The sequence below is a fragment of the Peromyscus leucopus genome, chromosome 2 (genome assembly GCF_004664715.2).
Source record: "Peromyscus leucopus breed LL Stock chromosome 2, UCI_PerLeu_2.1, whole genome shotgun sequence".
Classification (NCBI taxonomy): domain Eukaryota; kingdom Metazoa; phylum Chordata; class Mammalia; order Rodentia; family Cricetidae; genus Peromyscus; species Peromyscus leucopus.
Genome location: NC_051064.1, coordinates 80,083,981 through 80,108,783, shown reverse-complemented (window position 1 = coordinate 80,108,783; position 24,803 = coordinate 80,083,981). Strand labels below are relative to the sequence as shown.

The following is a 24,803-nucleotide window of genomic DNA, read 5'->3' as shown; positions in this document are numbered from 1 at the left end:
CTGTATGTATGCATCATGTTTTTGTTGTCTATTCACATGTTGATACACTCAGTAATTTATGTATCTTGGCTATTGGGAATGATACTGCAGTATCTCTGTAAGTACAGATATCTCGGAGCAAATTTTATTTCCTTCAGGTATATGTCTAGAGTAGGGTTTCTGCATCACATGATAGTTCTGTTTTCAATTTTTTATATTTTTAGAAGCTGCCCAGTGTTCTCTGAACAATGTTGCTTGTTTAGATTTCCAGCAACACATAGGTTCACTTTTCTCTATCCCTTTTACTAAACTCGTCTGGTTTCCTTTTGATATCTCCGTGCTGACAGGCATCTCAGTGCCTCTTGATACTCATCAGACTGACCACCGATGACCAGTGATGGGAAGCATTTTTACATTTTCTTGATGAGCCATCTTTTGAGAGTTCCTCTTGTTTGTTAATTTGTTGTTTTTTGTTGAGCTGAGTTCAGATGTACGGCTTGCAGATATTTTCTCCCATTTCTTAGACTGTCCATATGCCATTTCCTGGGCCTCTTAGTGCATTGCTACTTTATCTTTATTGTTTTCAAGTGGCTCGAGTGGTTGGAGAATTCTTGGCCCCAGTTAGCAGCTTTTTTCTGTTTGTCACCCTTTCCCCTCTTGTAGAGAGAGGCCATTCATGTAGTAGGTTTTTAGACAGCTCCTATAGTGGCCTTGATGCCGCTGCTGCCAGAAAGCCCTTCCGACTTGATTGTGAGTGAACAGATTTCTTTTTTCCTTCTGTCCTCCAGATCCCCAAGATAAGTACTGAGTGTGTCAAAGAGTAGAGAACCAGGAACTAAGGAAGACTATTCTACTGAGTATATCACTTGTCTGTCACATCTTGTCTTCCTTAAAACTGTTTACATACATATTGTTGTCAGTGCTGTTTGCTGTGATTCGGGTTTGGAGATGCTTTCAGTCCAGTTGGGTTAAGTGTGATTTTGGTGACATGATTTTTTCCGGTTTTGTAAAATGGGCTAAATTTCTGGAATTTGGTGGCTGGTGGCATGGAGCTTTGAATCTTCCCATAATTTGTGTCCTTTCTGAGCATCTCTGTTGTGATGGACTCTGTTACGCTTGTGATTTAGAACAAAAGTGCCAGTGATCATACCACTACATTATAGTCCAAATGTTAGCAGCCCAGCCAGGTTCTTTATAGTACGGATTCTAATAGCATGGCTGTTGCTTAATGTGGTTGAGGTTAACTTTATTCCTTGTGGGTTTCCAGGATCCATAACTCAGGGTTTGGTGTTTGCTTTCATCTCTCACTCAGCCTGTTCCCAGTTCTTTCAGTCAGAGACCAAAACTTCACATGACTTTCTTCTAGGTATCAGAACACTCTGTGGAAGTTTTCAGGGTGGCCCCTTTTACAGTGATCTTTTTTTTCTTCCCTTCTTTATTGTTTGAATTTTCAAGTTGTTAGTAAGATCAGCATTATAAAGCAGATTTTTTTTAATTTATTTATTTTTATTGTTTTGTGACCAACGCTGGCACAGAACTCACTGTCTAGTGAAGAATATTAGCTAAACAATCTGTCTTCTCAAGTGTTGGGATAACAAATGTGCATTACCACATTGGATTTTATTTGGTGCTAAGGATCCATTTGAGCTACATTCCCAGCTCCTAGTTTGTTGATCGGTTATTGTTTTTGAGACGTCTTCCTTTGTGGCCCAGGTTGGCATCAGTCTCGATTCAGCCTGGCAAGTGCTTAAGAATGTACTTAAAATGGTGGCTGTGTATATGAAGTGTGTGTGGTGGTGTGCGTGCTTCAGAGAGCCAGTGGAGGTCAGAAGGTGACTCTGTAGTGTTGGCTCTTATCTTCTACTCTTAACCTGGTTCTTCGCAACAATTTAGGACACCAGGCTTGCTTACAGGCGCCTTTCCCACTGAGCCTTCTTCACAGCACTCAGATATTTTGGGTTTTGAGGTGTGACAAGGGATTTGCATGGTGATGACAGTTAATGCTTGTATTGAAAAGCGTTATGTTTTAAATGGCAATTTGCAGAATTACTTTGGAGGTAGTGGGTGGAAAGCAGCAGTGACAAGTTTCTTTCAGCACTGGTGGCATTTTGCCCCCCCCCCAGTTGTCTGGTGGAGAGCTGCACTATGCATCGAAGGATGTTTGACATCATCTTTTCTCAGACACAGGATGCTTGTAGCACCCACCTCCCGTTTGTCCATGTCTCCAGATGTGCCAGATGTCCCTCTCAAGTTACTCTGTTTGAGAGCCTGGTCTTGGGTGATAGCCAGAGGAGTGTGCTATATTGGAGGAACTATGCTTTTCAAAAACATCTTGTATGTGTTTGGACTGTTGGAGATTGAATGAATAGACATGAGCATGCCAGGCTTCCCTCCACCATTGAGCCCTTACCCCAGGCTTTAAAATTTTACTTCAAAATGACAGTTGTACATAACTGTTTTTCATGTGCTTCTATGTAGTATAAAACTGTAATTTTTAAAATTAAATTTAAAAAAATTCTAATGCCTGGATAGGAGTTTGAATTATCTCATCCTTGCTGTCATGTTGAAAAAAGTGACAGATGACATTTGGGTCTGAGGAGGGCAGTTGCATAAAATTTTTCTAAATGGCAGAACTATTGTTTGGCTGTCTAGCGATGCCAATATTGTATTTGATGTAAGACACATTCTTAAGTGGTGTTGCTGCTTTTGCTCTGGATAAGGGTGATATGTACCAGATTGTCTCTAAAACTTTGCCGAGAGAAAATATTCCTTTAGTAACAGATGGAGTCAGGTGTGGGCTGCCCTTCTAAAGTTAACTTATTCTGATGTGAGCCCTCTACATAAATAAATGTTTTATCTTAAGACCACCTTTGCTTTTCCAATGTTAGGTATCTACTTTTGGAAGAAAGGCCAGTGCTGTATCTGGGAACTTGATGGTCTTTTACAAGTCTCCTTGGAAGAGAGCAGTGATCCAGGAACAAGCATTGAGAAGTGGGGCTGAGAGGACCTGTGCTCATGAAGTCTAAGAACTAGCTTGTGTTTGTCACTGCCCTTGGGCACCACGGTAAAGTGGATCCGTGACTGAGTCCTTGGAATTGTGTAATTTCGAGAGCATTTAAACACGGTTCCCTCTGGAGGAGATGGCCTTCTTTCTCTCTTGTTCTACACATGTGAACTTGACCTTGTTAGGTAGCTGAAAGGGTTTAGTGCTTGTGGCTCTGAGCGCTGTGTCATACCTCTTTGAGCCCTGTGCCTAAGCACCCTCCCGTAGGTGAGGACTCACTCACATGGGATAATGAACGTGAATGTTACTGTGACTCGAGAGGCAGAATGGGAGGTACACACTCAAGTGTTTGGAGCCTAGAGCATCTTGATGGCTGTGACCCATCTCTTGGTTCTTCAGTTTCACTACTTCAGAATATTTTGCTTTAAAAATTATGTAGTTTTATTTATAAAAAATATTTTGTTTGAAGCAAAAAGGCTTTCAAGTTTCTTAAGCCAAGGATGGATGAGCCCAGTTACCTCTAGGTAACAGAAAACTGTTTTTTGCAGGGTTTGGAGAAAACAGGACAGGGTAGAATTGGGAAGTCTCTGGGGCCAGTTAGTCTGTTGAATATTCCCGTTAATTGTCAGTTAAACCACATATAGCTACTTCACAGCTATGACAAAGTTCATGGTTATGTACGCTCAGCCCTTTTCAGTAGTGTATTATAATCTGCTTTACTTTTGTTGTTGTTGTTGTTGTTGTTAAAGTTGGCTTGGAATTTTTTTTTTTTGTGTGTGTGTGTGGGGGAGTCTTTACAGTGTGTATATCTAGTATATGTTCTCTAGCACACATTTGCTGCCAACTAGATTCCTGTCTCTGAGGTGCTTAGCCAGTGGTTCCATCCTGCATGTTTGTAGAGTGGTAAGAGGGGTGTCATGCTGTGGTTGTCTGTTCCGCTCTGTGCAGTTTCCTTCCCTCTAATCAGTGCTGTGCCTAATGACCCGAGGCGGGCTTGTGTTCGCTTCACTGCTTCTTCGAAGCTGGACGTGGCTCGTGCTCGCCACGTAATGATAGTAATTGCTAGTAGGGCAGACCTGTTCTTCATCCTCCTCCAAGCACATTTCTTGTGGCAGGTGTCTCATTCCTAATTAAGTGCTAATGAGCATGCCTAGTGGACCGCGATGCTGCTGCCAGCTTCTTCGGTTTTATGTCTCACTGTTGCTGAGCTCTTAAAAGGTGACAGAGCAAGAATTAGTGTCTTTTGGATGACGGGAAGGTGATTTTACGTGTAAAGAAACTGTGATTGTGATCTCAAGGGGAGAATGAGTAATTTATAAATAATTTCCAAGAATGCTATTAATGCTGTCTGCTTGGCCCTCACCCGTTTTCCATTTTTCCCTCTAATTAAAACTAATTCTCTTAGGAAGGAGTGGCAGTTTGAAAAGGTGGACTCCTAAAGATTTTTAAGGGTACTGGGAATGGTTGAAAGTTTGCTGTAAAAACACTGGTTTTCAATGCTTAAGATGTTGCTTTTTGTTTATTCTTGAGGGTAGGAAGCACATCTGAAATGGAATTAAAAATTAATTTCTGGTGTGGGTGGAAGCTACTGAACTCATCTGTGTGTTCGAGTGAGGAGTAGGCAATAAGCAAACAAGCAATTCAGCCCTGAGAAATGAACATGGGTTAGAATCTTAAGGATTTTCTAGCATCCCACTTTAGACATTGAGATTTGACTCTTTTTTTTTTTTAACTGTCAAAACTGAATTCTATTTTGGACAGCTGAGACACTTGCAGATAGGTGGTTCAAGGCCATTTCTTGTATATTTGCTTATTTTAAGTATAATACATGAGAGCAAGAGTACAGTTTCCTGTGAACAAGTTTATAACTTCTGGGACTGGCTAGGTAGTAGAAGCAAAGTAAGCGTCAGAAAAGGAACCTGGGAATGACGGGGAGGCACTTGACCCTCTAGATCTCTGCAGTCAGAAAATTCTTGGTCTCAGCCCTTTCTTCTGTAATGTAGAATAGTTTGTGGAGTTGGGTTTTAGGAAGGAGGTTTGGGTGAAAGGAATGGCTAAAAACTTGACTGCAGGGTTTCTTCCAGCAGCCAGAAGAGTAGTGTGGGGGCAGCTGTAGAGTTCACTGACATGTCCCTTCACCCTGGTGAACCTCAGCACGTTCCCCAGTGCCATGGAGCTTGGGTGCTTCTCAGAAGTGGGCATGCCACTGCTTCCTTACAGCTCTCAGAGAGCTAGGTGAGTTAAGGACACAAGCTCAGGGTACCTTCCAAATGCCAGAGCTTTCTGAGTTCTGGCTTTCACTCACGGCATCATTGTGACAGTTAATGTTGGGTAAAATGTACTCATCTTCTAAACAGTGTGATTACTTCATTGTGGGATACTCATCATGTCCCCTGATTAACTTCAGTCAACTTAGAATCAGTGTACAGCTTAGATTCGGTGACATATTGGAGTTCCTCCTTGGAGGCACTTAGATGAGATCCACACGTAATTCTTTTAAAGTAGCCAGACTTGTCTGATACTGGAGTTTCATTGTCCAGGTTAGTTACAACATAAAGTGGCAGGTGTAGACTCTAGGGTTAGATTGTGGGATTGGTTGGGGGTGAGTACTGAGGGGCAAAAGCTTTTGATGAGTTGAAAGCACTAACCTCATTTCCTCTTTCCTGCCTCTGTCTCCATTCCCTTCTCTATGTCCAACTTCTGGTTCTTTCTTACATCTTCTGTTATTTTTAATTTTTCCTGAATGGTTTCTCTGTCACCACCACCACCTCCTTTTCCTTTTCCTCCTGTTCCTCTTCCTTCTCTTCCTCCTCCTCCACTTCTTCCTCCTCTTGCTTTTATTTCTCCTCCTCTTCCATCTCCTCCTCTTCCTCCTTCTCTTTTCTTTCCTCCTTTTGTTCTTCCTCTTCCTGCCCTCCTCCGCTTCCTTCACCTTCTCCAACCACTGCCAACAGCAGCAGCAGTTACAAGCTCAGCATCTCTCTCATGGCCATGGACCCCCCGTACCTCTCACGCCTCACCCTTCAGGACTTCAGCCTCCTGGCATCCCGCCCCTTGGGGGCAGTGCCAGCCTTCTAGCACTGTCTAGTGCTCTGAGTGGGCAGTCTCACTTGGCAATAAAAGATGACAAGAAGCACCATGATGCAGACCGCCACAGAGGTGAGAGGCCGGGCAAGCCAGATTAGGCTTTGCTCTCATACTCAGACAGTGCTGCAGAGCTGTGCCTCCCTGTGGAAAGCCCCAGCCCCACACAGAGAGCAAACAGTGAGATAACAGGAGCTGTCGAAAAGCTTTCCACTGACACCCAGTTCACCCTGCCACTCTTCAAGGTTTGCTGTGGGCAGCTGTGGGCTTTTCTGTCTTGCTAGCCTGCAGGCATCTTGACATCTTGGTAACTGCCTTTTTAATGCCAGTGGCCTGTACCATATTATGGAGAACTGTTAACTGCTTAATTGGGTAATTTTCAAAGAAAGTGATGTTTGTTAAATGGGGCGAAATAAGAAGTTAAATTTGAAAGTGAATGTGTTCAAATGAAAGGCTTGACAGTTGCATCTGTTACTAGTTTTGTAGGCTTTAATCCTAGTGTGCATTAAATATTGGGCAAATTGCACTTGACTAATTTTTTGAAGAAAAGTAATTTATTCTGTCAAGAAATTAAAAATAGGCTTTGTGTATGGTTAAACTGTAAATCTTATGTTTACAAAATACTGTAATTTTCAGGAAATCACTGTATTAGGAATGTGCAATGACTTATATAAATAAAGCCATTTTTTAAAACTGCCTGGGGCCTGTGTTCTAATTATTCCCCCCTTTTTTTATTTCTGTTCTTGCCTCTGTGTCTGAACGGGCGTGTCTGTGCGTTTCTTGGTAACCTCGGGAGCAGACAGAGAGCCTGGCACGGTAAGTACCCCAGCGCCTGTTGCACATGAACACAGACCCAGTTACAGCACCAAGCTGCCTTCCTTCGAACACAAGCACCAAGCAGACACACAGACACCCCGTGTGTAGTGACCTGGGTTCCTTTTTGTTTTCTTTCTAAAAAATCATCTTATTTTTGTGAGTACCTGCCCTCTCGTCTCTTTCATAAACCTGGCCTTTGAGGAGAGGTGCCTGCTTTAGAAGTCAAATTGTTTGCTGGGACTCCTTACTGCTCAGTGTATAGCCCAGACATGCTTAAGTGTGCTTTATATGTGGAGTCTAACTTGCATGTAGTTAAAAGAATATTTACTTTTATCTTAACATCACCCTCACAGTTATTACCCATATGTGAATTAGTGTTATTTCTATCTAAACAGTTGGTTTTCCTCTGAATGCATCTTAGTTGCTGGCTTTCCATGTCTGTTTTTCTTCTCTCTTTTTTTTTTTCATATTTGTTGTTCAAGTGTAAACTTGATCTTAAATTTTCTTTAGAACTAAGACTGCATCTAGTAGTAACTTCTTAAAAACATGGAGCTTCAAAGACAGGGCTGTGTGTTTATAGAGCTCACAAGCCTGAGTCATACATACCCTTTTCATGTACTAAATGCTTATACTGTACTTGCACATGCCAGTTAATGGTGGGGAGACATATTTTAAGGATGCAGAATGAGAACCTGCTCTATTTAATGGGGATGGCCTATAGATTCTTCCTGTTATATCCCCATTTTATTTTTATTTTTATTTATTTATTTCTTTTGGTTTTTTGAGACAGGGTTTCTCTGTGTAGTCTTGTGCCTTTCCTGGATCTCGATCTGTAGACCAGGCTGGCCTCGAACTCACAGAGATCCGCCTGGCTCTGCCTCCCGAGTGCTGGGATTAAAGGTGTGCGTCACCACCACCCGGCTTATATCCCCATTTTTAAACACAGTAATAATGTTGACCATCTATAAAGCATGGTTAAAAAAAAAAAGAAAACAGGGCACCAAATTTTAAATAATTTTCTCCTTTTCTATTTCCGTTCTTTCTTCCTTTTCTTTCTATGATAAGAATTGAATCCAGGGTCTCATGCATGGAAGGAGAATTGTATATCATGGAACTTGCTCCTAGTACTGTTCCCCTGTGTGTGTGAGAGGGGGGGGGGAAGTTGTGGGGGAGGTGGGCAATGTGAGATTCTATTATTTCCACAATGTGGGTCTTGGGAATTGAACTCAGGTTGTCAGGCTTGGTGACAAGTGTCTTTATCTTCAAACACACACACACACACACACACACTCAAATTCCTATGAGCTGTGCATCACATCGTAGCCCTTGGGCGCTGGGTCACAGGTGTGTGCCAACATCCTGAACATTTTTGTTAGGAGTTTAGGAAGAAGATTGCACTTTGACAAGCTCGGGATCCCCTACCATGTTCCCATTTAGAATAGGTACTGCTTTAAAAGTTCTCTTTGAGATGGATACTGCTGTGCTGGTATGGGGATTTGTCGAGGGGTATGGATAATTATTAAATAGAGAGGTAGTTAGGTTTTAAATTATTATAGCATAGGGTTTTCTAGGTAGTTTTAGGAGGAAGGGAAGAAAAGAAGACAGACAAAACTTTAACTGGGAAATAAAATACCTGACAGACAAGAGTATTTGAGTAAATTCGCTTTGACTTATGAAGTGACCTTTATGGTTTACTATTTTGGTTTCATTGTAGACTGTCGTCTTTTCTTCTATGTTCATTCAGTAGAGTACAACATTGTAAAACCCCAGTTTTGAACCTGTACATTCAGCAGAAGATGTGAAGGGCTGTGCTGTGTGTGTTTCATCTGAATTCATTTTATTTGAGAGGGGACTTTTGTAATTTAATATTTCCTCTCTTACTACTATTTAACCTTAAATGAACACATTCATTAAATGCTCCCTGCATGTAAGGCATCTACAGTTAGGAGTATGTAGCTATGCAACAAAGGCATTTTGTCTGTCAAAGACAGGACAAGTAAGAGAAATGCTAAAAGACCAGCTGTGATGTCTTAGTTCTGCAAGTGTTTCCATTGGCTCCGGACTCAGAAATGCTTTCTGCACAAACAGGTTTTCACATTGAAGCTGCTAGAGGTCTTACCTGTATGTAATTTCTCCAGTGGCTACTTATAATTTTGGCTGAAGGATGTATACAAGTACCTAATCATTGGAGGAGGTGAGGGTGTGGTAGGAGGGGATCAGTTGCATGCTCCTTTTTTAATTTAGTTAGCATATAAGATAACAGGTTTTGTTATGGCCTTTTTAGACTTAGGTGTTTCTTTGTTCATATTTACTTATCCCTTTGCCCTTCTCCCGTCCTTCACTTCTCCTTTGTTTCTTTCCTTTTTTCAAATAGCCCCTCCCTCTAGTTGGATCCTTAAAGGAGTATGAAACAGTTCTTGAATTTTAGGAAGCTATGGATTATTTTTAAGTGTGCATTAGAGTCAGTGAATTTCATAGAAACGTGGAGGATCCCAGGCATACACTAGTCTACAGAATAATCTAAAAGAAGTGATGGCTTGTGTCCTTTAATGTGTCCGATTTTTGACATGTTTGAAAGTATATGCATGTATGTCTACTGGTTTTCCTGCCTAATAACTGGGCAATCTTGGGTGGTGAGATAAAGTGGGGAAAGTACACTAGTTGTGGCCAAACATTAATTGAATCTGTAGAGGAGTTAAATTGTTCTGTTTAGCTAAGTTAGTTTTTAATGCAGTTATATAAAATTAAGTAGCTTTTCAACTTGGAGTAAAATTGAATATGAGAAAAGTGGGTAATGAGATGTGTCTACCCTTAGTGCCTAAAATACTGTCGTACGATACCTGATAAAGCACTTGGAGGAGTTTATCTGAGTTTACTTTGCTCTTTGCTGCTGTCTTCCTTCACCAAAGAGATGAAGATGGTTGCTACAGGCTGATGGTTTCAAACTGATCTGACTCAGTGTTTCTCCTTTTTAATTAAAATTACTGAGGACCCCTAAGGAATTGTTTCTCTTGGTGATATACTTTGACATTTACAAGATTAGAATAAAACTTAAAAAACCATTTAGGTACAGAGCCACTCAGTTGTATTAGTTACTCTTTAATATTAATGAAAACAGCAATATTTTCTTTGAAAAAGGCTTTTAATGGATGAATTTGCTTTTTCATATTTGCAAATATCTCTAGTGCTGACTTAAACGTTGCTAGGTTCTGATCAGCCATTATTCAATCTGTGATACAGTCGCTTCCATTTGTCATTCTTGAAGAAAATTTGTCTGAAGAGATTGTGAGTCTCTGGTACCTTCTTTTTTGCCGGGGAGTGGGTGGGGGGGGTCTCTTCAGTCAAACTCAGACAACTTGAGCCATTAGTACACTGACTCCTTACTGTTATTTTTTCCAATTCTTTTATATTAATATTTTTAAATCAAATGCAAAAAATGGGCATATGCAGAGGAAATGAGGTGTGGCTTCAGCTGTTTGGTAGGTGCTTAATCTTTATCTTCCAATGATAGTGTTACTCAGTTTGTTCGTTTATGTTTTTAGGTTAGAAAACAAATGAACCTTAACATAGGCAGTATGTTTTAATGTAAAAACATAAAAAATAACGTTCTATGAACAGAATGTTCCCAGTGAATGAGCCAGAACGTAATAACCTTGAAGGGCTTGTAGCATATCTATTGGACTTTTCCTGATTGTCACTGTTTGTTTTGTTTTAAGTTTGACCTGTAATTCTCAAAATCTGTACTTTGCCTGCCTAATTTTTTTCTTTTAATTATCTTATATGCAGATGTGTGTGAGTACAGGTGTGCCATGATGCACATGGAGAGGTCAGAGGACAATTTGTAGGAGTTTGTAGGAGTGGGCTCTCTCCACCAAGTGGGTCCAGGGATCAAACTTGGGTCATTAGTCTTACTAGTAAGCTCTACTTCCTGAGCCAACTTTCTAGCCTCATCCTTTTATTAGACACAAGGTCTCACTCTTTAGTCCAGGCCCATCTTAGACTCATGTCAGTTTTCCTGCCTCTGCCTTCTAAGTGTTGGGATTATAGGCAGGAGTCCATCATGCCTGTTTGCTGTTGTTGTTTTGCTTTTTAATTATAAGTACAGCTATTTTTTGAACAAATAAATAATACTGAAGGAAGGCCATACTCAGCATATGAGTGTTTGCTTACATGTATCTCTGCATCACATGCATATCTCTTATCTGTCAAGACCAGAGGAAGGCATAGATCCATTGAAAATAGACAGTTGTTAGGCACTGTGTGGGCCCTAGGAACTAAACATGGATTCTCTGCAAGAGCAGTAAGTGTTCTTAACTGCTAAGCTATTAATAGTGTGTGTATATTAATATTGCTAAGCTAAGCTATTAATAATGTGTGTGTGTATATATATATATTACATATTGTACAAATGTTTCGGTTGGTTTAAAGGTGACTTGCATTAAATTTTGACTCAAAAAGTATGAAACACATCTACTTGAAATACTTGGCATTGGAGGACCAACAAATAATTATGTTTTTAAAAAGAAATGGTTTAATAGTCTAGATGTGATAAGTACACACCTATAATCCCATACGTTTGGGTACTTCTCCCCTTTAAATACAAGCAAGAGAACCATGGGGAAAGGTATTTCATGACCTGAGCTCAGTCTCTAGAACCCATGTGGTAGAAAGAGACAATTGTCTTCCGCAAGTTGTCTACATGCATTCTGTGGTGGTTGTATACCCCTAATGATACATACGCATACAGAAAAATATTTTAAAAATTCAAAGTACAAGTTGTGCAATGCAGTTATGCATGTGAGGGTCCATCTGCCTGGATGGTGTGTGTCATCCATGGAGCTGGTCCAACCAAGCAGGCATGTTCAGTACAGTACTTTCAGCTTTGTTGAAAGTAAATAAGGATAGCAATGCCTCTTTTGCCTGACTGTTTACAAATTAAATTTTGACTGGATTTGTGAAGAGATGACTTGGAAATACAGGCTAAAATGGAGCCGACTCCTGTAAAATGTTGACTTACAGGCACAGTAGGAAATGTGAACTGTTCTTAAGCAGTTGCCACTCTGCACATAACTGTTTTGGCAGAATTTAAAACTTCTTGGAAAGTGACATCACGGTTGTGAATTAAGTCCTGAAGTAGGCAGGCCTAGTGATCTTAGGTGGTTGAGTTGGTTGTACCTGTGACAGATGTGGGTGGGATGTCTTTCATCAGATGAGTTCTAAGGCCTGTTCTACCTAGGAAAATTCTTAGGTCTGTCCCACTGTGATTATTACAAAAAACGGTGTCTTTCACCAACAGCCAGTTGCGTTTTTTTTTTTCTCCTTAATTTTATTTTTATGTGTATAAGTGGTTTGTCTGTGTATATGTCTGCACCAACAGTGTGTCTAGTGCCCTCACAGGCTACAGGGCATTGGATCTTGCACGGAAGATGGTTGTAAGCTGCCACATAAGTGCTAGGAAGTGAACCCAAGTCCCTTGGAAGAGGAGCGAGTGCTCCTAACCACTGAGCCATCTCTCCAGTCCCCATAGCCAGTTTTAGGCTTCAGTTTGTATCTTATAATTCAAAAGCTTATGAGCAGGCATGTGGTTCTTTTCCCTTTTCCTTTTGTCATTGTGATGATTACTATTTCCCCACTGGACATTCAGATCAGCAGCCAGTATGACATCTCAATATTTGAGGTGAGTTGTGGATGTTAAGTGCTGTCAGAAATCCAAATGACTCAGGTACTGACCTAATGTTTTCTCAATGTGGGACCTTTTTTTATATTAGAAAACCCAGTTTGAGTATCTTCTCTGAAGTGCTTGAATCTGAAGGTGTCTCAGACTTGAGTTTTAGATTTGAAAATATTTATAGACTTATATCCTACTCTTAAGAATTTAAAACCTAAAATGCTCTGAAGTACAAAGCACTCAAAAAGTCCATAGTGCTGAAAAAGTTCGGATTTAGGAGCTTTGTAAGTATTGCATTTTATATTAGAGATTCTCATCCATATCTGGGCAATAGAGAGCAGAAAAGGCACCAGAGTACCCGAGTAAGGAAGGCTTGGCACACTGACTTTGCTGTCTCTAGGTTATGAGTTGGGGACGTGATTCTGTTAAAGTCATTTAGGTTATTTTTATGTATTTGTTCTGCTTTGCTTTGCCTGGAGAAGGAGTGTAAAGGGCAACTTGTGGGGTGAGAGTTGTGGTTTAATGCATGACATCCAGGTACAATATCACAGGCTTAGTCTCATCTCCTGCAAGGCCCAACTGCATTTGACAGGACAGGTGTCTGTGGTCCAGCTACAACTTACCCACATTATGCATGTAACTGAGAGACAGATTAGTCCTCTTCAGGCCTGCTACAGAGTTTGGAGAGGTTATGTGTGTGCCCTGTAGACACATTTTCTACTTTCTGTGCTTTTGACAAGTGGCTAATCCCTATGGTTATGAGTTAGAGTACATTTGTTAAAGAGGGTAGTAAAAAAATGTGAATGACTGATTTGTACTGCTACAGAAGTATAGTGTAGGGTGATGGCTTGATTGCCATCATGTGTAGGTGGAGACAGCAGACAGATGTGATGGGGTGCATCTTTGCCTAATTGTTTTAATGTTCCCTGAGAAGTTAATTGTCAGTGTGGAGTGTGCTATCAAATTAGGTTCCCACTGTCTTGTCTTAGTGTAACTGAGGATAAATGAGGTGTCACGAGTCTCCAATCTGTGCCTCTGACACAAACACTTGTCCTGCAGGGCAGAGAATGTTCCCAAGGGAAGCAGTATAGCAGCTTGAGAATCCATTGGAACTGTGCTATTTTGATATTAGGAAAGCCTGTCTAACTTTGGCTGTGTCCACGAGTGGTTCTCCTGTTCGCTAATGGTAGTTTCAAAGTTTACCCTTTTTGGCAGAAGTTACCCAGGTGCATGGAGGCTTATGAGACTAATGTTTGAGAAAAGGAGCATTCACAAGGCATATCGTTAACTTAAATTTCCAGGATTCTCTGAGTAGACCTGTGCAATCACTACTGATAAGGTGCTAAAAAATCTCTTGGAACAAGATCATAAAGACTGGCTTTTATCCTAATCAAAGCACCTGGGTCTTCGCTGACCTTGTTTAGTAGGTTCTTAGCTTGCAATGACAGATCAAGATAAAATAACACCAGGCTTGCTTGAGGGTTAGCTGATGCTTATACTGTACTTTCTTACAGGAAAGTATGGTTGTAAAATTGCATTTGGATGTTTAGATATTTTAAGAAACTGTTGACCTCCTTTACCCTTAGGTTAAATACTTTGCTGACTGTCTTGCTCAGACTTAGCCATTTACTGCAATAGAAAATGCTCTGGTGTGTTTTATGAAGGATGTTCTCTGTCATGACATTGTCACCTCAAGGGAATATACACATGTTGTTTTCCTTTAAGGGGAAAAAATTTTTTTTTGAGATAGGTGTTCATGTAGCCCAGGCTGCGCTTGAACTGCTTGCCCATACCTCCTAAATGCTACAATTTCAGGCTTATACCACTCATCCTGGGTTGTGTTACTGGGAGTTCCTCTCTTGCAGAACTTCACAGCTGTTCTGTGGGTAGTATGGGTAGATGTGACCCTAGCAAGTATCATATCTGTAATACTCATTTGTTTGCTGATGGTATAGATACCCCAAGATTTGTTCTGCTGAAATAATTCCAGGTTGTCATAAGAGAAGAAGCCCCTTTGTGTTGGGTAGCATACCTCTGCTCTTAACCCTGTCCAGTCATTTCCTGTGTAATTTCTTCATACAAACAGGATGAAGTTAGCAAGCAAGGTTGATCTGTGTTTTCTTTCTCAAATATGTCAGATAAGTCTCTGTCCTTTGATTTCACTTGGCTCCAGAGCGTAAGCATGTGCCGCACATAAGGCTATAGTTTCAGAATTTTAGTTTATTTTGTAAACATTGTTTTCAAACTTCAGTTTGCTCATGTTTGTCATATTTCCATGGCCTGCATACATCCATGTTTGAGTTCCTGTAAAAAAACAACAACGACAACATAAGTATAATGATCTTGTTTATTTAACAAAATTTTAAAACTAAAACTTAATATACAGCCTGAAAAATCTCAGTCCTCAAGACATTTGTAATAGAATTCTGTCCAGTGTTTTCAGTGTTTGAGAAGTGACAATGTATGAGAAGCCCTGTAGATTGTTTAAATTTTCAGTTACAAGGTGAACTGACAGCCTCTTGGCCAGGACAAGAGCCTGCCTGTCAGCATGACAACACTGGATATGGTTTTCATGTTGGTCAAAGTCTGACATGATTAAGTCTTGACCTGGCAGGTGAATATTTAAAAACGGTGTCTATTTGATATGTTCTGTGTGGTAAATTAAAATCTTGAAAACCGTGAGCTCTGGGAAGAGCCCTCTGCCATGGCATCTTGTCTATAGAACTCTTGTCTGTAGGGAATAGCATCCATGGATGTGATAGGAGTGGATGTATTGCTTGTGGCTCTGCTGAGGGCTTTGCCAGTGTCTTATCTCATTAGTGGTAGGATTTATGACTGGAAAGGCAGGAAGTTTTATCTCTTTTTGGTATTATGTATGTGGAGTTGTGCTTACCTGTGCAGGAGTATGGGGAGGCTTTAGGTAGAGTTTGGCTGTCTTCTTAGGTCACTCCCCAGCTTTGTTTGAGACAGGTTCTCTCTGAACCAGGTGCTGGCCATTTCATTATTATTTGTGTTATGCATTTTGTTTATATTTATTCTCTCTCTGTGTGTGTGCGCGTGCACGCGCCTTACTTGCCTGCATTAGTTTATGTGTACAGATACCTAAGGAGGCCTAGGACATTGGATTCCCTGGAACTAAAATTACAGAGAGCTGTGAACCTCCTGATGCAGCTGCTGAGAACTGAAACCAGGTCCTGTTAATGCTGTAACCACTGAGCATTCTCTCTTGCCCCCCATTACCCCCCCCCCCTTTTTAAGAGAAATCTCATGATATTTCCCAGTACGGTCTGCTCACTTAGAAGTAGACTATATTCATTTTTCTTAATTGTATGTTCACATTTGGTATGGAAAGTCTGAAAAACAGATTGATCAAGAAATTGTGTGACTGACTGATAGTAGGGAAGGAGTATCCGAGAGCCTGTATCAGGCATTGGTTATGTCACATTAGAATGTGCAGCACTAGTTTACAGAGCCATTGTTGGTTTTATTTAAGCGATACAGTTGGATAAAAATATTTCTGTTCAGAAAGCAAGCTTAAATTTACCTTTCTGGGAGAGGAGGCACTTATACTTTTGAATCTGTAAGTGGTAGAATGGTTCTAGTCATGGGCCAGTCATCTCTTCTGCCTGGACATTCGATGTTCCAGGTAAAACACAGAATAAAAAGGGTGTCCCTCAAAGGTAGCCTTGGCCTCTCCCCGTACATGAATCAGGCTGTCTGTTGCGCTTGATGCTCTGTCCCGCATGTGTTGCTGAAGATTCAATGGAAGGCCTTACATGCTAGGCAAGTGCTTGGCCAGCTAGCTCACTGCTAGCTTTTTAGGAACTTGAAACAATTTCAATTTCATTGTTTTGCAGTTTTCCCTTAAATGCTTTTTAGATACCGTAGACTATAGATACCTCATGACATAGAATGATAAATTTTGAAGGAACACGGGGCCCATTCAGTCCGTGTTTATGTTTTATCTGTTAGTTCTTTTTTTTTTTTTTTTTTTTTTTTGGTTTTTCGAGACAGGGTTTCTCTGCGTAGCTTTGCGCCTTTCCTGGAGCTCACTTGGTAGCCCAGGCTGGCCTCGAACTCACAGAGATCCACCTGGCTCTGCCTCCCGAGTGCTGGGATTAAAGGCGTGCGCCACCACCGCCCGGCTTATCTGTTAGTTCTTAATACATCATGTCAGTGACTTACAATGACCATCGAAATAACCGTCCCATCTTCAGCCATAGGAGCTGGCAGCAGGTGGGACACTAGAGCAGGACTTTTGTTTTCAGAAGAAATTCAGCAGTACCCAGGAAATGACTTTGGGTTTTAGAAGAGCAAAGGAGAGACATCAAAGATAACAGTATATTAGTCAATAGTTGGAGACATTGCCTGTTGCTGTCTGTGTAGCTCAGTCGGCTGGGGCATTACACTCAGAAAAACTGCTCATGCAGGCAACACTATCAGAAAAACTGCTTATGCAGGCAACGCTACCATGATGTGTGGTCTCTTCCTTGGAGGGTGGACTGAAAGCCTAGTAGGTGTCTGGCAGTAGCATGAGGCAGGGTGACTCTTCAGGCCTCCCTGGCCCACCTTCTTTGCTGCTTTGCTTTGAATTATATTTACAGAATCAAAGGCATGAAGAGATGCTTTGTTTTTTAACTGTAGTCTGCTCCTGTTACAAATGGGGCCAATTTTCAGGTGAGCAGGAATGTTCATTACTAGCCCAGTCCAAATTGAGGGGACATTACAGAGCTTTTCAAAACCTTTTCAGGTTACAGGCCTCATTTAAGCTGCTGAAATGGAAATTAAAGTAGTATGTTTTTAACTCACTGAAGCAGAGGCCTTCAAAGCATGGCAGCCTTAAAGGTCTGCCACTGAAATGTTACTGTCCTGGCAGAAACTATGGTGTCCCTGTACAAGTGCAGAATGCTTTGGGGTTTAGACTGAGTAGTCTCTGAGCAATCACCACTGATTTTGCAGGAGAGACTTTGAAGTTGCTCCAGACCTGGACTCAGTCACGTTTTTGCCATGCACTTGTGCAGTGATACACAGCCCTACTCCTGATCCATTTGCTGGGTTCAGATCCTGGACATAACCTCGGGGCTAGAATGTATTGAATATACTGGTAACTGCTTTGCAGGAGCTGCATTAATTTTGCATCTTTTGCCAGCCATGGACCCTGATTGGAGTCTGAGTGTTGTAAAGAGGTAATTATAATTAGTTCATGGATCCAGTCTGCTCATCTTTCAGGCCCAGCCATTGTAGGTCTTTGAGCTTCTCCATATTGAATTGTGTGGATCCCTCTATCTTTTATCTCGTCTTCCTGACCATTTGTTTTGTTTGAACAATCATTACTAAAAAAAAAAAAAAAAAAAAAGAAAAAAGAAAAAAAGCTCAGCTTTTAGAATCAACTCTAAAGTGTGACAAGAGGCTTCAAGCTGCCCTCTGGTCCCCAGGTTTCTTTTTTCTTTTTTTCTTTCTTCTGTGTGTGGTGGAGCTGGGAATACCGTGGGGTCCATGTTTTATCCCAGGGAGCTTTGAGAGCCAGCCACCTGGCTGATTATGTCTGGCTGGTAAAAAATGAAAACCCAGGGCCTTAAAAAAATATGCCATAAAACATTCGTTTCTGGTACATACTGTTGTATTGTGGTCGTGTTTGTGTCAGGAAAGGTAGCATAATTGCTGACCCGGGGCCCCACCCCCATGCTTAGTTCTCAGGCATCTTGGCAGCAATTGGGGTTATCTGGGCCTTGTGAAAGGCAGTTTCTGCATAGCTCATTCAACATTGTTCACAGCAGTAACACACCACTGAACAAATTGCCCCCTTGCATATGCTAATCCAGCTCTTAAAAGAACTCTTTGTAACGTGTTCTGCTTTAGCTCAAGGGGAGATGGGAATTGGGAATTGAAGGGCTGTCCAGGTCATGTCATGTGACCCCAGAATATCTAAAATGCCTGTTTTCTTTGGGTCAGCAGTTCATATTCAGCATATGCTGATGAAAGTGTCCTGTGTAGTTTGTGGCAAAGATTAGTCCTCTAAATGTGAGGGCTGCTTTTGCTATTAAAGGTTTATAACTGCCTAAGATTTCCTCTTTGAATATTAAATTTCACTGGTATTGGCGAACAGTGCCAGATCTTATTTTCAACAGTATATCAAAAGAATTTAAAAGTCCTTTATTGTGTGGAAAAGGTGATTTGCCATTTGGAACTACTGTTACTCCCTCCTGCATCTTTGGTGCCTTTTTAGAGTGGCTGGCACATGCTGACTTCTAGTCATAATATGTGCCTAACAGAATGTGATCTCAGGAGTTACTCAAAGACTGTTCATATTCCACACCAAGAAGTTGCAGTAAAAAGAATAAAAACACATCTACCCACATTCAGCAAGTGTCTGTTTTTCCAAGAGTAAACAGAAGCACATTTTTAGAGAATAGGGCCTCAAGGATCCACCAGGATTTAAAGTTTGATATAAAATCAGGTTTCTTTTAAGCTCTGTCTAAATTTTTGCCACTGGAATCCTAAGACGTGATTTTAACAGAGGTGCAAGATTGTTGGGATCCTGTTTCTAAAACAGTTCTTCCAGGTTGGGTTTTCATGCATATAAAGAGGCCTAGGAAAAAACCTTTATTAGTACTTTTTTGTCTTACAGAGTAATTCCCTCTTGGTCCCAGACAGCCTAAGAGGCACAGATAAACGCAGAAATGGCCCAGAGTTTTCCAGTGACATCAAAAAAAGGAAGGTGGATGATAAGGATAACTATGTAAGTGAATAAAGGACTTCCCATGATAATTGCTTACTTACTGCTTTCATTTTGAGTGAGTATCCAGGTATACTGCTAGAGTGTGGTAATTCTGTATGTATCATTTCATAATTGCAAAGCAGGTAAGTTCCTACATTGGAGGACTTTGTTTCCCTTCAGGGCTGTCTGTTATATACTTCATTTGGGCTTAGATTTTTTTTTTTCTTCTAACTTAGTTACTCACAAAGGGATTATGAAAGTATTAGGTTAGTTGTATAAGGTTGTAGCACCAGTTCCTGGAGGGAGAGGCACAAGGATTGCAGTGTCACAGCCAAATTGGGCTATACAGTAAGACCTTGTATAAATAATATATAATATATTATATATACATTATATATATAGTAAAGTCAATGTTTGTAGAGAATAGCTCTGTGGTACAATACTTTGCTAGCATATGCCAGGCCTTGGGCTTGATCTCCAGTATGGTAACACACACACACACACACACACACACCCCAAAAACACTACAAGCAAAATGTAGGCCTTGGAGGAAGTACTCTACTATGTAGTTGGGAAAGTTTAGACACAGGGTTCTGTTTCCTGTGGCTTGTCCAAGGCTTCAGCTAATAATAAGTAACATTTTGTGTGCCAGGATTAGTGCCAGGAACCCTGTGCAGTGACACAGATTACTTTATTTAGTTCTTATTATAACCTGCCAAGTTGGGTATCCTCTCCATTTCATAGCTAAAGAAACCTACCCAGAGCTTGTGTTTCACCAGAGGTCATGATTAGTGAAACTCTCAAAGCACCTTATGCCAAAACCATGCTGTATTGAAGCTTTGAACCTGTTCTTAGAATTGGCATGTCCATAGAGGTCCTAGATCAGTCTACAGTTTGTATCGTGGTTTAATAAACATCTGAAGAACCAGTCATTAGCTCTCTCCACTTTCATCCAAGTCCTTTAAATATCCTTCTGCCCCTATCTGTTGCCCAGAGCTGCATGTATTTGCTTTCATTTGTAACATGAATAAATGTTAGCAATCAAGAAGGTGGTCTGTGATGTTCAGAAGGTGGGAAATTTGCTGATACCAGTTCTGTGTTACTAGTTTCTCCATGAGGCTTGTGTATTTAATTCAACAATGAGGCACTTGGAAACAATACTTGGCCTTACGGTTTTTATGGTACTTATATGTCTTGTCTGGTTAGATAAATGGGCTTGGGGTGAGATAATGAGATTATGTTAGAACACATAGGAGGCCAAGTCTAAGACCAGAACTCTTTGACAAAAGTTTACTGTATTGTGCTGGCTTATGCTTGCAGAAGGGCCTGTTACAGAGCTAAGCTTCACTTGCAGAAGACATGAGTGATTCACCTAACTCCTTTAGTCGGGTAAGAGGGTGCTGGAACTGAGGATCTGGACAATGGTGCATGCAAAGCACTTAGATAGGATGAAGACTTAGATCGGAGAGGAAGACTGTGTTATATAGAAGAGTAAGACAAATTCAGTTTATCACAGCCTGTTACACGTTTATGAAGAAGTAAGTATAAGACAAGTGTTTGAGGTCCCAAACAAGTGATAAAATGATGGAAACACTAATTATCCTACTTTGTCCATTATAATACTGTATAGGTATACCTCATATGTTTCTTTATTTTTCATTGAAAGGAAAGTTTTTTTTTTGTTTTGTTTTGTTTTTTCCTAAATAAAAAGGAGTGTAGTGGTAGTGAATTGTTGGCTATATTATCTGTCTCACCCTTTCTGCTGTGGTCATTTTTATAATTTCTTTTCCTAGAAGGGAAACCCTTCTAGTTTGTATTTGTTCACCATTTCTTCTCTTGACATCTGAGAACATTCATGCTTTTATCTGACACTAAGGAAAGTACATTTTGTAATTTTTTTTTTCAATGAAAGCATTTCAGTAAATTTTTAATTTACTGAAATTAAATTGGAAATTGTTCCTGACTTCTGCTTGGCTCTCAATTTATGTTGCTGGTGAACTCCATGTTTTTTTTTATATTGTACTTGAAGTTGTGCTTGGCTTTGAAACTTCAAAACTACCCCTAGTGACATACTTCATCCAGTAAAACCAAACTTAACCAAACATAGCCGCCAACTAGGGGCCAAGTTTTCAGACATCTGAGCCTATGGAAGACATTCTTATTCTAACCACCACACTAAAATAGAATTTTTCAAACTTTGATATTAGAGTGAACTCATCTTAAATTGAGCAGCTTTACTGAATGCTTTGCAGACTGAATGTAACTTTGAAATTTGCTGTGATTAGCCAACTTTGTACTTAGTGATAAACAGTAAAGACCCTTATGCTTTATGACAGTACCCTCCAGCTACCTCCATCTAGTTTCCTTCCATCCTTCCATATTTCATGCCCAAGAGCCGTACCTTTTTTTTTCTTGACCCCCATGTGTATGTGGTATGCCTGAATGTACACGTGAATGCTTGAAGATGATATTGTGTGTCTCTGAAGCTCCAATTTTTTTTTTTTTGTTTGTTTTATTGAGTCAGAGTCTTGCCAGTTCCTCAGAGTTCATCTACCTAGAACGACCAGGGATCACCTGTCTCTTGCCTCCTGGGTGATGGGATTACAGGTGGCCTCTAAGCCTGTATGGCATGTCTATGAGTTCTGGGGATTTAATCTCCAATCCTCATGCACAGAAAGTACCTTAGCCACTGACTTAAATCTCTTCAGCTACTCCACTGCCCATTGTTTTCTTTCTTTCTCCTTTTTTTTGAGACAGGATAGCTTATATAGTAGCCAGGATGACTTCAACTCTGTAGCCAGGTGTAACCTTGACCTAAACCTTCATGACTTGAGTATTGGTGTGTAGCACTACACCTGATATTGTATAGTTCTGGAGATCAGACCCAAAGCTTTGTCAGTAGTAGGCACTCAGTGAACTGAACTTTATCACCAGCCCCCAGAAGTTTGTTCTTTACATGGATTAGAGCTTTTGATTTCTATTACAACTAGTGGTCTCATAGGAAGATGGTGTAAGTAAATTTATCTCCTAGTCATGAGTTGTCTGAGTCCCATATTATCTAGTTGTGCATCTTCAAAGTGATATGTATCAAAGAAATGATACATTATTCTTTACTTTGAAATCCATTGGACTAAGAATCCTAATATGAAGGTATACAAGATTCAAATTCTAAGAAAGATACTACCATTGCAGACATCAAGCCCTTCATGAGCAGGTTTAGATTAGGTAGCTGGCTTTCCCTGCAGCAGCATTCATGCTGAAGCTCTGTGTACCCCAGGTTAGAGGAAGAGGAGGAAAGGTGGTGGTAAATGCCTATAGGCTAGAAGGGAGCCTGCAAGCATGTCCTAAGTGTTTAGCTCTCTGCTACCAAGAACTATTGAAAGAAATTGAACTGGTCAAAACTTATTCTTAGCCTTTACTAAAGAAAATTATTATTTTTTTTCCAGGACAGTGATGGGGACAAGAGTGATGACAACTTAGTTGTGGATGTGTCTAATGAGGTAACCATGCTTTTCTTCAAGGTTTCTCTTGAATAGTATTAATAAAAATCCATTTGTAAGTGAATGAAGTTAAGTCATAGTGTCTGTGTCTTATACCTTCACATACCAAGAATTTAATGGATGTTTAGGAATGGGGTAGTCATAACCTAACTGAAACTATAATTTCCCTTTTAAAAAATGAGGTCTGGAGACATAGCTCAGGTGAAGACTGTTTGCCTACCAATGGCATAGATAGACCTGGGTTTGATGCCCAGCACCACCAGGAAAAAAGAAAAGAAAAACTGTTTCCTAAGTCATTTTTCATTTCTGTGTTGGATAGCTGACTAGAAGACGCACCTGGGTATGGGGAGGGATGTGATTATTTTTCCTGTGGTATGGTCCTGAGTATGTTATAAATACCATCTTGGTCATTTAGTGCCTGACACTCCTCCTCAAATCTGAAAGGTTTTCAGTATTATCCTTTAATTGAGAATGTGGAAAAGTATGTCCATTCTGAACTAAAACATGTCAACTTCTTATTGTGTGTTGAGGACCCTTCTTCTCCACATGCAAGTCCCACACACTCACCCCGGGAAAACGGAATTGACAAAAACCGCCTGCTGAAGAAGGACGCTTCAGGCAGCCCAGCATCCACAGCCTCCTCTGGAAGTTCCTCTTCTCTGAAATCCAAAGAAGTGAGCCTGGTAGGTGGAAGCTGATTTTCCCTTGGGAGACACTGCAGTATGTGAACTGGGGATTTTGGTGCTTAAAGGTTAATATGTTCAAGTATTGAAAAAGAAGCACTTTCTGTCCTATTCACTGTTCTCAGTTGTCTCTTGGGCTATGATTAGAGTAGTTGTGTAGGCTTCTCTGTGCATCATTTTCTTCCTTAGATATGTTTATGACTCTGCTCTGTGAAACTTAACAGTTGGCAGGAAATAATTGTCTTAAGACTGTAGTTGTGGGTCTTGACCTCTTTGGGAGTTCACATGACCCTTTCACAGGGGTTGCATATCAGATATTGTGCATATCAGATATTTACATTACTATTCATAATAATAGCAAAATTATAGTTAGAAAGTAACAGTGAAAGTAATTTTATGGTTGAGGGTCACCACTATAGCTGAAAGTTTTTCTGAAAACTTCAGCTATACACTACAACATGATGAACTATAGTAAAAAGTTGCAGCATTAGGAAAATTGAGAACTACAATCTTAAGGTATCTTGATTTTCTTAAGCTACTGTTTATTGGAAAACTTAGCCATTGTGCCAGGCCATGTCACATCAGGATTAGTAGGTACACTGGAGGCTTGGGATATGCAGTAGTAGTGAGTGCATCATAGACCATTCATGTGGTCATATATTCACTGAACAAACTTTGTAAAACTGAGGATGGTGGAATATGTCTGCAGTGCTAGTGCTTGAAAGGATACGGCAGGAAGGAAGCTCTTGAGATGGGAGTCAAGTCTGCTACCTTGTGAGACTGCCTTAAAGTTAATCCTTACATGGTGGTGGCCTTGGTGCTACCCTTTTACCTAAGAGTAAAGCCAAGCCTGAGTGACTTGTTGAGAACAATCTCTTAAATCCTAGGCCAGAACTGGGGTATTTGGCTCACTTTCTTTTCTACACCCTGGTAGTTCTTGAGCTATGTTCTAGAGGCACAAGGAGTCTTGAGAGATAAAAGAAGACCCCTTTTTATCCTGTTACTATCCTGTTATAAAGGCCTCTGGCAGGTGATAAATCTCCTGTCTGCTCTGGTCAAGCCTCATTAGCTCAGTAGCCAAATAGGTGGCTATACCTCTCTCCAAAGAGGAATTCTTTTTAGGTCTTTGTTTAAACATATGAGACAGGTACTTTGTAGTTGGAAGGTTTCTCTGGTCCTGCCCGGCCCTGCAATCCTGCAGCCACTTATAAAATAATCACTCAGAGGCTCGATATTATTTACAAACTATATGGCCTATGGCAGCTAGCCTCTTGCTAGCTATTTCTTATATCTTAAATTAATCCATTTCTATTAATCTATGTTTTGCCACGTTTTCTGTGGCTTACCGGTC

At 40.5% G+C, this 24,803-nt stretch overlaps 1 protein-coding gene across 12 annotated transcripts in view; it reads left to right on the top strand.

The window, feature by feature from the left end:
- The window catches only part of Tle1 (TLE family member 1, transcriptional corepressor), a 97,132-nt gene that overhangs the window by 44,772 nt on the left and 27,557 nt on the right, over window positions 1-24,803 (top strand). For 8 of the 12 annotated variants that reach the window (XM_037202673.1, XM_037202670.1, XM_037202671.1 and 5 more), the window contains 5 exons: window positions 5,938-6,142; window positions 6,867-6,883; window positions 19,180-19,290; window positions 22,716-22,769; window positions 23,300-23,452. In XM_037202673.1, the coding sequence (XP_037058568.1) occupies window positions 5,938-6,142; window positions 6,867-6,883; window positions 19,180-19,290; window positions 22,716-22,769; window positions 23,300-23,452 (540 nt within the window). The remainder of the gene's footprint in view (window positions 1-5,937; window positions 6,143-6,866; window positions 6,884-19,179; window positions 19,291-22,715; window positions 22,770-23,299; window positions 23,453-24,803) is intronic. The other 4 variants (XM_037202672.1, XM_028873959.2, XM_028873956.2 and 1 more) reach the window with 2 other exon arrangements.